General features: G+C 31.6%; 1 protein-coding gene across 1 annotated transcript; it reads left to right on the top strand.

Moving 5' to 3' along the window:
• The first annotated feature begins 270 nt into the window (after window positions 1–270).
• Window positions 271–13,167, top strand: LOC113519676 (protein phosphatase 1 regulatory subunit 21). Its single transcript, XM_026904838.3, has 8 exons — window positions 271–447; window positions 520–714; window positions 1,108–1,248; window positions 2,444–2,695; window positions 3,747–3,830; window positions 4,072–4,398; window positions 5,276–5,371; window positions 6,206–13,167. The coding sequence occupies exons 1-8, from the start codon at window positions 382–384 to the stop codon at window positions 6,350–6,352; spliced, it is 1,308 nt and encodes a 435-aa protein (XP_026760639.2). The 5' UTR covers window positions 271–381; the 3' UTR covers window positions 6,353–13,167.
• Window positions 13,168–16,683: the final 3,516 nt, after the last annotated feature.

Here is a 16,683-nt window from a genome sequence, read left to right as displayed (position 1 = left end):
TCATTATTAAATGGCAAAAGATACAATATTTTAGTTCTTAAATAGTTTTTAAAAGGCAGCATTGAAGATAGGTATATAGTAAAAACTTCGGAACAGAATGTATTTAAGTATATAGTACATTAACAGTTTTTAAATAGGTACCTACTTTTGGTTCGTACCGTAAACATAGAATGTCATAAATCTATATATATCTATGGCTACGACACGTCAATGCGTCAGTGTGTTAGTTTAAATCAATCAATGTCAGTTTAGTTGTTATCAATTTTAAATTGTCAATTGTCATTTATGAATGAATCGAAAGTGGGTGTTCAATACAACGGCGAATTAACAAATAAACATTTCCATTATATTTATATAGTAATGAACTCATGAAACAGGATCATGGAAGGGCTGCCTACAGGCGATATTCAGGCAAAGTACCAAAAATTGGCTTCGGAGTATTCTAAAGTGAGTTTTATAATAATTTTATAGTGTTGAAACACTTCGGCAATTTGTGTAAATTTATTGTTTCCGTTGCAGTTGAGGGTGCACGTGAAGGTATTAAAGAAGGGCGTTCTAGACGAACAAGCTAAGTCGAATGAGCTCCGGGATACATTGAAGGAGAAAGAAAAGTCTCTGAGGAGATGCGAATTGGAGATAGATTCGTTGACATTCAGGAATCAGCAGTTGACGCGGCGTGTGTCTGTTCTGCAAGATGAACTTGACGCCTACCAGGTTGGTTACAGCAATAGATTTGATCTCTCTTATTTGCATACTTGCTCAAATATCAAGTTGATAGTCTTATCATGATAAGTTATCTGGAATATTTCATTTCCAGTTATATTACTGAATTTAAGTACATATCAAATTAAGTAATTTAAGTACATAAATTAATATTTTTGCTTGAAGAAATGTATGTAATGCATTGCATTTCTTTTTTAAGGGGTTTCCATATTTAATCTAAATAAAAATAAAACATATTCGAAGTGAACTTTTTTTAAAATTATATTAACAATGTTGTTGATATTTTCTATTCAAATATCTATATAAACCTTCAATATACTAGAATATTATAATAATAATAGAGTATTTAAATTTAAAGTAAGAATTATTAATTTACTGTTTTAGTTGAAATTAACAAAGAAATCTAAAAGTAAAGGAGATGAAAAACAGCCCCCTGCAGCCAGTAACTCAGGTCCACTTGATCCAGGATTGCTACAGGAGGAACTTCAGAAGAAGATAATTGAGAATGCACAGTATGCCTCACAGGTTAGTGTATTTCATGTGATTTGTCTCTATTATGTGGTAACCTAATATTCTAAGTGAAGTTTTAATTTATCGCCAATTCTTGTTGTTTTTTTTACACACAACACAACTATGGTGGTAAACAAGTATTTAACATATTTAATGAAAAATGGGGTTACCATAACCTATGGACTCTTGTAACAATGAATGTCATGCATGCATTGCAGACCCTTTAGAAATTTTAATACATTCTGAAGAACCCCATGCTGTAGTCTCTAGGTTAATTTCCTTAAGAATACAGAGATGTCTGCAGGTTATGCAAATGCAGTATATTTATGAATAGATTTATTCCACACTAAGATTTCTTTAGAACTAGCGATATGCATGTAATACCAGAGCTATTGCAGGTGTTCATATGTTTAGTAACCATTTACCATCAGGAGGACTATATACTTGTTTGCAATCTCAGTGGTTTAGCCGGCAAAAACCAACGAGACAAATTGTAACAAACTTTAAACTTGCATGCATGCTACTTGATACAAGTTGCAAATATTGCAAATGTTTGGCAGATACTGAACTTTGCACAGAGATTTTGCACTTAGTAGTAGTATACTGTGTAGACTTCCTTTGATAATATAATTATGTTCAATGATACACTAAAAATATAAACAGTATTTTTAAATTTGTTTAAGTATGTTTAAATTTGTTGGTGTTTGGTGTGGTTTTGCAAGTGTATTTATCTAATATTTTAAAAATACTATTGAGACTTCATGTGACTACGGATTTATTTGTCAACAATGAAAAAGCATGCATGTAGATACTATTTACCTGCATAAAAATTTATTCATGGCATTAAGTCCCAATAGTGTATTCAAAATATGTGTTAACAAGGCCATAGTTTAAAATTAACTGTTTATCCAATGCTAAATTTCCAGATATTCTGGCAGTAAACAAAAGATTTAATTGAAATAATGATTATTTTGATAATGATTATTTTGTTATCTCTCAGCATCTTAATTATATCTCTAACATTTCATAGTAATAACTATAAAATTTGGTATACAATTAATATCTCAATCAGTGAATTCTAATATTCTATTATTCTAATAAAATATATTCTAAAATGTGTGAATAATTAACATGTATCAAAAATTAAAATTAATACTTTCAATCTTATTTTTCATTAATGTTATTTCTTTTGTCTTATTATCAATTTCAGCTATCAGATAAAACATTTGAAGTATCCCAACTGAAGGCTTCCCTGGAGGATTATCAGAAACGCATAAATGAGTGTGACAGTAAATACAAATGTGAGATAGCAAAACTGAAGAACAAGAACCAAGAATTACAGTTTACCCTTGAAGAGGCACAAAAAGACAGACTTGGTGGCACTCCATATAAAATTCACTTGCCTGGAAACAGCCAAGCGGCCAGTTGTAATGGTGACTTTTTGTCGGAGGGAGGCAGTCTGGTATGTTAATAAGAATATTCTAATCTTTTTGGCCACAACTTCACTCATGTATGTTATTAAATTTTTCAAGACTTGTTTGAGCCTAAATTTAAAATTAAGTGTCTAACTATTAAACTGACAAAATTGCCTACAGATTTTCAACTCCCATTTTACCTCGTTAGAGATTTAATTGTTAAAATTCCTTTCTTATTGTTCACCTATACTATATTAAAAGACTAATCTGCAAAATTACAAGATTCTAAATTCAGTGATTTCCGTTGTGAATTGATATAGTCAGTCAGTCGATTAATCAGCATCCTCTTTTATGATTTTTCATGAAAATGAATTAATTAAGATTGCAGTATGAAGTTTGTTGTGACTATTGTATGTCTAATACTAAAATGAGGGGGAAAAGGGATTGTTAGCAATGGAGATTAACAGCCCCATTGCTAGCAATATGCTCTATTAGGTAGACCTCCACATGGTTACCCCTGGAAACCATTGTGAACAATTTTTGTTGAATTCATCACGATGGACCAACTGACCTATTTCAACCTCATCTATCATCTTTCACTGGTGCTCCGCCAGCATATCCCGATAGCGCCGGTGGGGTTACCATTCCATTATCACCCATTAAAAAAATTACTAAAATGATAATTGGCATAAGGTCAATTCAATGAATTAAAAGATTTCTAATTAAAAATTAAACATTTATTAAAAGTGACATTTAATTGCCCATGATTTATTTATTTAAATGTATAATTATATTGAGTAAATGAGAATATGATAAAAAAGTGGACTTAAAACTCTTAGAATTTTCATTCATGATTATTGTGTATTATATAATATATAATAATCAATTTCTACCCATAATAAAGTGGGTCATCACTGTAATCTGGAATATCCTGCACTACGTTTGTTCAAATGAGAATGCATTAATGCTCAGGACTGTTTCTTAAAGCAGTTTATGGGAAAGACCTACTTTAAACAGTAAATAATGAACGATCTCATTATGTATTTTATTTTTGCATATATTTATAATGTAAGTAATTTATAACATTTTTTTTTTCAGATTGGTAGTGAAGATGCCTTGAGTTCTGTCGATGACTTGAATATTAATGAACAGCTTAGTATAAAAACACACACATTAGAACAGGTAAAATTATTTTTATGTACCAAACTAGGGACGCATTGGCATTTTCATTTTCCAGGGGGACTTGAACACTTTGTATATACTCTGAAACATGTAATTACCAAGCTTTGCCGCATCCTGTGGTAGGCATTAGACGATTCTGGTATGGGCACAACCTACCCGAGGATCCCCATATAAATACGCCTATGTATAGGTCTCTAATTTTTTTTTTAAATTAAATACATAAATAAGTTTCTTGTTCCAGGAAAATCAAAAACTCAGAATGGAGTATGAACTCCTACAAATGGAGAACGAAAGCCTTAAACTAGAAGTAGCTAAACATGTATCAGCCTCTCAGAAACGGAGAGGGGACGGTCATGATTCTGGTGACTTCAATAACTTCAATGAGCCCTCTGTGGACTCGGAAGGTAGAGTCACAGGTTTATTGGGCAGTTTGGAGGCACCATTCCTGCTAAGTCAAGAGGTCCAGTCGAGGGAAGACAGGATGAAGACTTATTTTAGGAATAAGCTCAGTGAGCTGAGTGCAGAAAAAGATGAGCTGAAGAGCAAGACTGAACATTATGTGAAAGAGGTACTTTTTTTTAAGAATTTTTCACTGGAATTTTTCAATAGAATGGTAACCCCACTTGTGATATCGATATATGCTGACGGGGGCATCAATGAGAGATGACAGGTGAATCACTTATTCCATTGTGACGAATTTTAAGAGAATTAACCATAATCGTTTCCAAGGGGAACTGCATGGACGTTGACTACATTATTGTCCTTCTTAACACATAAGAAACTTATATTACTATCGTAAATCATTTTAAGTACAATTATGTTTCTATGAAACGAAACTTCATCTAAATTCACGCGAGCAAAGTCAGTAATGTATCATAGTTTTAGGTTGATTAGATTATTTTGCCACTGTCTTGCAAATTGAAAAATTAGCGCAAAGAAAAAGAAATAAAACATTCCAACAGCTAAGATAGGTTTATGATTTATTTAACAGCTTTTACTTTTTTATGAATAAGGGTTTAATGCTACTTGGTTTACCTTTATTTTCAACCAATTTCAATAAAGAAAGAGATTCTTTATTCAGTTTTTTTTTGTTATTGTCATAATCGTTAGTTATCAATCGATTTGGAAAATTCTTTTTTTTATCTAAAGGAATATACTTCGGTGCCATACATATTTTATCAAATTCGGTCCAGTAGTTTTGTTTTTAAATCAAAATAACTGGTTTTGTTACAATTGAAGTCAGTTTTTGTTTTGTAGAACAATCTAAAATTATTGTATAAGTGTATACCTTCATCAAATATTAACCGAATTTAAGAATTGTTTTGTAAACGATAAGATGTACCTTTACGTTAGTCCCATATGAATTTTTTCTAAAATTAGTTATTTTTTTTTTGTTAGGCTAAATCTGCTTTTCTAAGTAAATATTGTCAATTTCTTTATTCCAGTGTGAATTATTGAGGCTACGGTTTGAGGAGATGGAACGTGATAAGCAAACAGATCAACACACGATACAAGAGAAACATAATACAATCAGTAGACTGGTGAGTCGTACTGCCTGTTGTATACTGCATCTTCTTTTCGTTTAAGAGTTTCTTCTTATCGGTGCAACTAATTCATGCATTTTCTTCCAGCCAGCTCTATACCATGCCATATCTATGACCTCCCTATACGATATGACACCTAGTGTTTCCTATATCTGTCCCATGTAGTTATTCATTGGTCTTCCCTTCCTCTTTTCCCCTCTCTTTTTCCTTTTATTATGCTCGTGGCCCAGTATTTTGCCTCTTTATTATCTATTGTTTTTATTATTGTTTTTTTCTCATTCACCCTTTTTAAGATTTCCTTATTGGTTACTTTTTCTGTCCAGCTTATCCTTTTTCATTCTCCTCCATGTCCATGTACACTGTACATAGTGCTAAATATAATTTATCAGCAGTTCAATAGAATCTATTTGTAAATAACATTGGAAAGTACTATTCCCCCCCTCCCCCATCACAATTGCCAAATGTATCTATTGAGATAGTGATTTTTAATCGAAAAACTTTACATTATATTAATTTATAATAGATTTAGTTAAGTAATGTAAAGTTTTTAAGTTAGACCTTCAGGAACTGTTAAAACTGCATCCAATTTGTTATAGAAATTTTTGCGTAATGCTAAAACAAACATAGTGACAGATAGACAAAAGATCTAAAAATTGTTGTTTTGGCTTCTATTACCCTTATTAAGTTTTTTCTTAAATACCTTCTTTTTATCATCGTGTGGTCACAATTTTATTATATTAGTAAAAGTACCCATTAGGTTCTAGGGTAATAAAATGAAGTCTCTGTCTATTTTAAATTAATTGATTCTAATTATTTCTGTAATATATTCAGGAGGAAGAGCTGCATTCTACGTCACATAATTACGAGGAGCAGATGTCAGTGTTGACAGAACACGTGGCCGGGCTCAACGAGCAACTGACTCGGCAGCATGATGAGATCCAACTTCTCAAGCACCAGCTCAGCACCAGGAAGAAGTAACCCAGACTGATCCTGTAGTCCTCATAGAAATATATACCGGTAACTCACTGTAATGCATAGAGTAATGTAATATTTTAATTATATTTTTACTGCAATCTATACTTTTTATTTTAACGTCTGCGCTGATGATGGACATTTTATCAGTGGACCTTTTTATGCTGTTTACTTGTACAATACAGGTGTATTGACTATGTATTCTAGGGTTTTTGTTATGCTTGAACTTAAATTTAGAACCAGGATTCTCTCGTACGATTTAAAAGCGTGAAAATACGAGACAAATATATACAAATACAGTAGAAAACATATTTCTCTGTAGAGATAGAGTGCCTTGTCTACGCAATCCATTTTACTATCTGTACAGGCGTAAATAAGGGGTCAACCCGGGAAAAAGTAATTGTTAGTAATGACGCCTAACTGTCCCATTGCTAGCAATATACTCCACTGGTAGGTACCCCGCCAGCGTATACAAATAGCGTAGGCGGAGTTCCATTTTCACCTATAAAAAATCACCAGAAAAATAAGTTTAAATACGCTAATGACTATTTAAAATTACAAAATGATTTTATACTAGATTGTGACGTGAAAACATCTCACATATTATAATTGACGTCAGTATACAGTCCTTGGCTATTTTTAAAAACTTTGTTAAATCTCACTTCCTATCCTTACAATCACTTAGGCCTCCTTCGTTCCTATCAGAATTTTATGTGTATATTAGAAGTGTTATATATGTATATTAGTGTTGTGTCTATATGTTATGGGTATATATATGTGTGTGTGTATTTATTTATTTATTCGAGCGCAGTGATGGCTGGCTCATCCGTCATACTCGTGAACGGGTGCTGCTTGTAGGGACTGGTCTGCTCTAATCACTATGACTGATTTCCTCTTATTAATTGTTTAACCAGTTGGTTATGTATTCAATATTTTTTTCTTTTTGAGTATTTAATTGAATTAGTGCTAATTGGTGGTTTGTATTCACACAATTAAACTTAAAAATGTAAAATAATAATAAAATTATTTAAAAGAGCATCACGCAAGTTTCTTGCTCGTTCTTCTTGTGATGAGACAGCTTTCCGAACGAGCGGTAAATTAAAAAAAATGTAATGACTTTTCAAAAGTGCTTCAATGTAAGTTTATTTGAATAAATGATTTCTATTCTATTCTATTCTATTTATGTGGAGGAATTGTTAGGAATGAAATCTAAGGGCACCATTGCTAGCAATATACCGAACCAGGTCGACCCCTACGGGGTCCCTCCTGGAAGCAGAAAATAATTCAAAAGTAATTGTTTTTATTTTGAAAAAAATTATTGAAAACTGTAGTTTTCAATAATTTTTTTTCACTCACATGTAAACTTTTTGTGGCATGAATCAGATCTTTACTTTCTTTTTTTTCTTTGTTAACATACTCAAACGGTACAACTTTTTGCCTTTAGTTTTAAACTTAGAAGACCCTGCTGCTTAAGTCGAATCTGTGCAAAATTCCTTACTCGCACTACTTGTGCAACGTTACCCTACCCGAAAAGATCTAATACTAAAAGGATACTCAAAAACTTAAAAATCTGTAGGGGGAAATCGATTTCTTCCAATTAATAGCAATTTATTTTATTTTACACTCAGACCTATATGTTATATTTACTTGTTACGACTGTTATTAATGCTTAGATATAAGTGTAACCATTCTAAACAGCATTAAATAAGCTACAATGTTGTATATGGTATAAAGGAAATTAAAAAATTAAGTTAGAGTTAATTTTAAATTTCCGCCATCCATGTCGAAACGTTGGCGATAAAAATCAGGTATTCAGGTATTAATTACCTGCAATTAGGTCGCGTTAAGACTTGAACGTGTATTTTAAAATATTTGTCTTCGTTGTGGTTACACTCAGTTCATTGTACTTACTCTTGTAAGTACAATGAACTTCTTGTCTTGTTCTCTTGAACACATAATTTCTCACACGTATGCACGACAGAGAATATAACTATATTATGACGTCAAATGCAAAGTAGTCAGTACTAGAGGTGAGACATATATCGTCATAGTCGTAGAATACTGACGGATCTATATATGTAATCTTCGTCAGATCCGTCAGTATTCTACGACTATGACGATATATCGTAACAACCAGACATAACAGTTTTAAAAAAATAACAGCTCAGAACTGTTCCTTTCAAACCGTAATACCTGTTAGAGTTCTAAAACCTACAATTGTGTGCGTTAAATATTTACCACAAAGGGTTGCGCCAACAGTGGTCAATCCTCGACTTATATATTTATTCCTTATGAGGAACTATTATTATTACTATGGTAAAAGGTAACTTTATATTAGGTATTACTACATTATACATAGGTATTTACTATATGCTACAAGAATATGTTAATAATAATAATTTATTCGCTCAAATATGGGTATTACAGATGGTACATTATTAGGTTATTACCGCCCCCCCCCCCCATATTTTACCATAAATGGCGTGCAAATCTTCTTTTACTATAAATATTAGTAAAGTTCCATTATTATAGTATAATATATCACAATGTCTTAATTATAATAGATTATAGAACAAAAAAGAAAACAATTATTACATCAAAATTTGTCTTGTCTCTTGTCTCATGGCAATACAACGCAGTCATTTATCGTTTGTTTAATTTTTAAAACTATCTGTCATATATTAATTTAGAGTGTAGTATGCTTTGTCAATTAGTATCTTCTTTAGTTCCTTCTTAAATAGATGCAAATGATTAATGTCTTTTATATATTGGGGTAATTTCTTATATACTTTCAGACTATGCTTGTTGGATAAAAAAAAGGGTAAAGGATAAACCTGGGTCACTTAGTCCCCGCGTGTAGGTCTTTTGTACGCGTTCTCGTTCTCTCTTCAAATTATCCTACACTTTTGTTGATTTGCTTAAGTATCACTGTATGTTGCGCGGAGATCGCGGCTGATTGAATAATTCGCAACTAGTGGAGATTTTTCGTGATCTTGGCGGAACTTGATCAGCTCGACACGCAGTTGGATTATAGACTGATTTTGTCCATCCACCCCCCAATGTGATCCCAGATTATCCCAGGAGGGTAGAAGGATATTGCGTTCGGAAATGTTTAATGCATATACAAATGATGAGATTATATTTACCAATGCTATTATTGTATACTGTTGTGTTACACTTTGTGACTCGAATAATATGATTTTTGCTTTTTTTTTCATAATCTGTGATATTAGATTTAATTAAAATTGCAGCTTCATAGATACAAAGTGAAGGTAATTTCAAGATTTTTAATTTCTTAAAAATCTTATCGCTTGCACAACTCTGTTTCATGTATTCCACATATGGAACGAAAACATTTCTTTGACTTTTGAAAAGCTTTTTCTCTCTCTGAGGTATTTCCCCAATAGAGAATTCCATACTTAAGTGTTGAGCCAGCAAACGCATGATAAGCACTCAGAAGTGCAAATTGTTTAGCGACTTTTCGTAACATGTAAAGTGCATAGGAGTACTGATTTACTTTTGTACATACGTGATCAATCTGTTGTCCAAATCATATCAGAGTCAATATGGATACCTAAAAGGTTAATACAATTAGTTTCCTTAATTTTCTTCCCCATATTATTAATATTTATATTATTCAGAATTTTTTTGTTTTTAAATGTCGTAAAGTTAGTTTTATCTATGTTCATCTTTAGATTGTTAGCTTCTAGTCAGGAGACTGTCTTTTAATGAGTTATTTATATCTTCTTCGTAAAGTTTGGAATCGTCATTAGTAGAAATTTCTGTGCTGTAGTCAGTATATAGGATCATTGGATCAGTAATAGCTTTAGGCAGATCGTTAATATAAATTAGAAATAATAATAATAATGCTTCCTTGAGGTACCCCATATTTACAGTTCTTTGTTCATATTGATATTTCGTTTCAGTGTTATTGTTTTATTCATCAGTCTATTCATTCATAGTATTATCAGTCTATTCTAGTTATTTCTGTAATTTGTTTTCTGCTTTGTAAATATGTTTTTACAAGTTTATGAACATTTCCTCTGATCCCATATATCTCTAATGTTTTAACGAGGATATCATGATCTACATGGTTGAAAGCTCTAATCATGTCCATAAATAAAGCAGTTGTATTCTTTATCTAGATCACTCATAATTTTTTCTAAAAATTCATGGATGGCTAAATTTATTGAATTTCCCTTTCTAAATCCAAATTGTTCATCTGTAAGAACTTTATTTTCTCAAAGAAATCATACATAGACTTGTAGATAACTGTTTAAAATTTTTTTGTTATTACTTGTCTAATACAAGTAATATATTTTTTTTTAATAGGTCTATAGAATTGGATTTTTTTCTCTATAATTTTTTTAAATATCGGTTTGATTACAGAGACTTTTGGTTTGCTGGGAAATACACTTGTTTCTATGCTTCTATTAATTATGTGGCTAATTACTGGTGATATGATATTAAACACAAAAATTTTTGTTATATATTTTTATACTATAAACTAACATTTTGCCCATTACTTCGTACACGTGGATTTCAGAAGTAGGAAAATCGATTAAATAGGCCATTTCTATATGGGGTATCATGATAAAACTCTTGGCGTTTTAACACCTTAACCAATCACTATGAAATTTGGTATACACGTACTATATGGGATAGAGAAGGACGTAGCCTACTTTTTATCCCGGTCACGCAAACGAAGTCGCAGGTAAAAGTTAGTCTTACATAAAGGGAACATTTGTCCTCTGATAAAATGTCCATATTTCGCGCAAGCCTCAAGACATTTGCGTCTGTGACACGAAATGTCAAGTAAACATTAATGATTACGGCATTCCATATGTTTATTTATGACACGATCATGGACGTACTCAATTTCTGGCGGGGGGTGGGGGGTGGGAGAGGAGGGGTGTCAGATTTGTCTGCGCGGTTTATTCAAATATCAACGCTTAATGTATATTGTAAGACAGTTTTCAGAGAGGAGGAATAGCTAAACCCCCCCACCCCCCTCCACTGAGTAGGCTCATGTATACAATAATGTTTATTTCATGTTATTGTACTCTATTTTGATGTTGTATAAATTGAAGTCATATTGAAGAATACTGTAACTTGTGTACGATAAAATAAAAACACACGAGTGTCCTTATTTTCTACAAAATATGAATTATAACCACAAAATTATGTCCAATATTAGTACAATCGAGCTAATATTTGTTAGTGGGAAATGTATAAATGTAAAAAAATAAATAAAAAAAAATTAATAATTATCACTTGTTATTCGCTTAGTGTAAGGATAAAAATTGTACGCAATGTTGCAAGTTTTATAATTTTCAAAACGAATTATTGTGGAATTTTTATTATGGATTTTATTATATATTTTCCAATTTGAAAAAATAAAACGCATATATTTGCTGCTGGCAATGTCCGCAATTTCGTCTATCTGGAAGTCAAGATAGAATGTAGTCTCAGTTAGGGGCGTATTACACTATCAAATAGATCATATTTAGATCATTACCAACTTATGAAGCTCTCTGTCGATGCACGTTTAATATCAAAGTTTTACATTATAATTTATTTCAATTTTGTTACTGTATCTAAAAATGGCAATGCATGAAGGCACCGTGGGCATCACAGTATATTTTGATACGTCCATGGTGTAGTTCATGTCTATAGGTGACGGTTTTTTTTTTAACAGATGATAATGGAATGGTAGCCCCGCTGCGCTAACGGTATACACTGGCGGGGCAGCAGTGAAGTATGATAGGTGAGAATGATAAGGCTGGTCCAGAGGGGATCACGTGGAGATCGACGTGACAGAGTATATTGCTAGCAATAGGACTGGTAGTTCGCATTACTAACAGTCCCCCAGCCCCTTCCTATAGGTGATGGTTACCACTTCATATAGGCTGTCAGCGTGTCATTTTATGTATAAATTTGATAATGTAATATCGCAGACAAGGATAGTGTAGTTTTTATTACAAAATCTATTTTAAACATCAATTCACTAGTTCTAGAGATTAACACACACATTTTAATTAATAAATTCTGTTTTAAGTACTCGTTGTACGTTTTATTTGCGGACTCAGATATGTTCAGTAATTGAGACTCATTTTGTACCACACAGTGGACACCAAAGATTTTTACAAAATCACTCGACATGGCGCTGGTTTTTCTGAACATCAATTTATTTATATAAAAATCTAAGTGGCAATACAAAGACATAAGTCTTATTTGATATTATTTTTTGTTTTCCTTTTTTAATATAATATATGTAAATACGAAAAAAAACGTGCGTTTCAATAATTGTATATGAGAACAATATTCCATACTGTAATATACTAAGCGATCATTATATGACTTAAAATAGGCTAAATATATCTCAGTCAAGTTTGCGGGCATCCTGTCACTGCGATAGGCATGATAGAAACCGTACCATGTGTTCTGAGCCTAAATATTATTTACAATCAGTCAAAAGGCTAAAAATGTCAAAAATGTATTATTTTAGAAGCTTTTTAATATCAAATTGTAAAATGTATAAAATTTATGACTATTCATTTGGTCTGAATCGGCTGTGTTATAAAACTGTATAAAAAGTAATGCCCGAGTCTTTATCATGTATTATTTGCGTATTGCTAAATAAATAACGTTAAAAATATGTAAATACATTGTTATTGTATATTCAAGGGTTACTTTTATACCTTATTGGTAATAGATTCGGAGAATTAAATTCAGTGAATTGTTACAAGTATTTATTAAACAATTGAACATACATAAAATGCATCTTAAAGTGACACAAATAAATACATTCTAAACTATAATTATAGTTGTTTTTTTTTTTTTTAAACCACTGAAATATCTTTTACCTTTTGACCTCGTTGTCTTATAGCGGTTGTTGTGCTCCTGGCGCTGGATTCAAATCGGTAATATTAAAGTTGTATCTTTAATTATTTCTGATTATGAATTAATTTTTAAAAACATTGTAAACTTTCTTCTTTATTGTCTATACTTTATTAATTTGTTATGAAGGTAACTAAATAAAGGGAAAAATAAGATCCACAAATAACCGACTTGAATTGTGACATAACCGATTATTTTAGTTTAAAAACTAAAGTATTGAGCCAATTTTGATAAAATTTCTATGGGACCAATCTGTAGGTATAAATGATTCAAATTGATTTACAATTGACGGAATTATTAGGTTATACACATAAAAAATATAGGTTCGCACACAGTATTGGCATGACAATGTTTATCAAATAAATCTGATTAAAAGGTTAAGTTTTTAACCTCGATGTAACTTAAATTTGAAGGGATTTGAAATTTGTGCACGTTTGTGATATTCTAACTCCCAAAATGTATAAACAAAATTATATGTTTGAAAATTATATGTTTGTGGATTGTTTAAAATCGGTTTAATCTTTCCAACAGTCTCGAGGTCGAGACATTTTTAATGAAATTTAAACCGATGTCTATTAATCGTGCGAAATACTGAGGCGATTTGAACAGTATTTGGTATCTATTCTTTATTGTACGCAAAATATAATGTTAACCACAATTCATTTTAAACATGATGTACAAAGGCGAGCTTATCTCTAATAAGAAATTTCTTCCAACAAACCTTTTCATGTAAATTGGCCCAGAATTTTCACAACAGAGGAAGAATGAATATGAGTCCATGAGATAGAATGAAACATCGAACGGATTTTTCTATCTCACTCTACCTCATAAAATAGCTAACGATATTCTTTCCATCGATGGAATGGTTTACCATTTGTCTAGAAACCAGTCGTAGCATGTGTTGCCAGATTTCTGTTAACGCACTACATTTTGTTTTAATGGCAACAAAATAACCATAAACCATGAAGATGTGGCGCATCATATTATAAATATAACTGTAATTAGATGGGATTACTGTAATTAGACGCTTCACCGTATAAAATGGGCCATTCCATTCTTTCCCGTGAATGTCGTTGGAGGCGACTAAGGGAGGGCGAGGGATAGGCAGCATCGTCCCTTTAACGTACCGTAAAACATCTTTAAAAGCCTAACTGCGGTTGCCAACCCGCCTGCCAAGCGTGGCAACTACTGGCAAAACTCTTTAAGTCCAGCAGTGGACAGTTAACGGCTGATATATTAATATTAATATTGCTTTGGAGTAGAGAATTATTGATATTTAAGAATCAACAATAGGAGAGATTTAAATGAATGCACCAAACTAGATGTAGTTTTCACAGTAGTATTCCTGATATGCTAGCTTAAAATCTGGCGCGTTTTTTATATATATTCTTTATTGCACTTGAACAAAAGATACAGCGATTAATTTAACAATTTGTTAGAAAGGGCTTATCGCTAAAAGATATTACATTAGATATAAGATTAGATACTCTTCCAGCCAACCCAGTGTAGTTAGAGAGAAAATCATTAATTGGTGGATAATCTAGTGCAGGAAAGGTACTCTATTGATGATTTAAATGTAGTCATTATTAAAAGTTGCGGGCAAATGTTAGTTATAAATAAAAACACTTTATATGCACAACTTTGTATTATAACGATAATCATAAGCACCTTACAATATGTCCTCTGTTACAATATTTGTTTTCAACAGTTATATTATCGTTATAAATATTTATACAAAATTTATCAATTTGTTGAACAGCTTTGCAAATAATTCGCTAATTTGAGGGCAGTACATTGAAACGTTGGTAAGATGTAACGGTAGCAAGTGACTGTTTACGAATTTTATAAAAATACAAGTTTACTCGCCAGAAGCGTATCGCGTATCAATATACAAGTTATAAGTACGTTTAAAATTGGTGTTGATGCATGATATAAATTTAAGAAGTTTACCATTATTGTTAAGCCCTATCAAATATTTATCGTTCATCACAATCATTATTTTTGCGTGCCGTAGAACAGTCACTTGGTGTGTGTATTACCAGACATCATTGGTATTTAGACCTTAATTACACATTGGTATTATCTCGTATCTTATTAAAATTACTTATATTAAGGTGGTTGGTCACTAAATAAAATTAGACAAGAAATACTAGATGGCGCTGGAATCGAGACGTGTGGTTTTTGTTGATTATATTGCATTTACAAACAATATAAAACAAAATTTCTAAATTTGCGAGTAAGTTTATTCACATAATAATAAAAAAACACTTGCCAATTTAAAAATTTTACTTTAAATTATCTTTGATTACAAAATAATCAACGAAAACCACAATTCTCGATTCCAGCGCCATCTAGTATTTGTAGTCTAATTTTGTTTAGTGACCACCTTAAAGAATTTACATATTTAAAAAAGTCTTACTATAATTTTTTTTTGAACAGGTATACAGTAAATGTTTTCATGAATAGGGTAATTAATGGATTTTAGAATTACTCTTAAAACTTATCCCTTCTACACAAAAAGAAATAGCAAAATTATTGTCAAACAAATTTTATTGATACAAGAGTGATATTAATAATAATATATGCGTGTAAAACAGATTTAATGCAATAAGACACTTCAGATTTACCCTCTTATTCATAAAAACGTCAAATCTCTTATAAACCTATTTTAGCTATTGAACTGTTTCTTTTTTTTTTGTACTAAATTCTCAGTTCGAAGAAAAGTGACAAAATACTGTAATAATTATAAAAGATTCGTAGGTTTTAATTTTTTATAAGGGAGGAGTAGTAGTATAAAAGTTAGTTATTTATACTTTTTATTTTAGTATTGTACCAAAACCTACATTATTTTTTTTATAGATCCATATACCATCACAAATAGCGTAGCTAAGCCACATTCAATATGAAGTATGAAATATGTAAGTATGCATGAAATGTACTTTAAAATCTTAGTTTTTTTTTTATAATTATCAGTGATGTCTGGTAATAAATGGCAGTTTTAATACAAAACCTAGTGTCCAGTAGTATTTATTTTCTATATTAAAATAGTTAACAGGTTTCTGATTCAACTTGAAACAACATATGCGATGCCTACAATATTGTTTATTAAGGTTAGCCTTTTATGTCTATTTATTTCTGAACTATTAAATCATGCTGTCCCTTTTTTTCAGTTGCACAAGTATCTTATGTAAGCAAGGATAGCACGAATTGAACCAGCGAGTAATTAATGTCCGTATAATGATTATTAATATGAGCGTAGTGAAATTACTGGGTACGGGAGGGGAGCGTGAGCGTGTTATAGTTAATCCAGTGATGACTACGGTACTGGGGCCCTACCATGAAATGAAATTCCGAAGTTTCGGACTCACTTTCGTGTTTTCGTTTATACCTAATACGGCCCAGTAAATGGAGCTTAACATTTCGTTCGTCATAAATCC

The sequence above is a fragment of the Galleria mellonella genome, unplaced genomic scaffold (genome assembly GCF_026898425.1).
Source record: "Galleria mellonella isolate WM207_F2 unplaced genomic scaffold, CSIRO_AGI_GalMel_v1 utg65, whole genome shotgun sequence".
NCBI lineage: Eukaryota > Metazoa > Arthropoda > Insecta > Lepidoptera > Pyralidae > Galleria > Galleria mellonella.
Note: the sequence above shows the minus strand (reverse complement) of the source record. Positions and strands in the feature narration are given on the sequence as shown.

Excerpts from the sequence above, each read along its gene's own strand:
- LOC113519676 (XM_026904838.3), top strand. The coding sequence starts at position 382 with ATGGAAGGGCTGCCTACAGGCGATATTCAGGCAAAGTACCAAAAATTG. Across the intron at positions 1,249-2,443 it reads ATGCACAGTATGCCTCACAG|CTATCAGATAAAACATTTGA; the intron begins GTTAGTGTATTT and ends TATCAATTTCAG. Across the intron at positions 5,372-6,205 it reads ATAATACAATCAGTAGACTG|GAGGAAGAGCTGCATTCTAC; the intron begins GTGAGTCGTACT and ends TAATATATTCAG.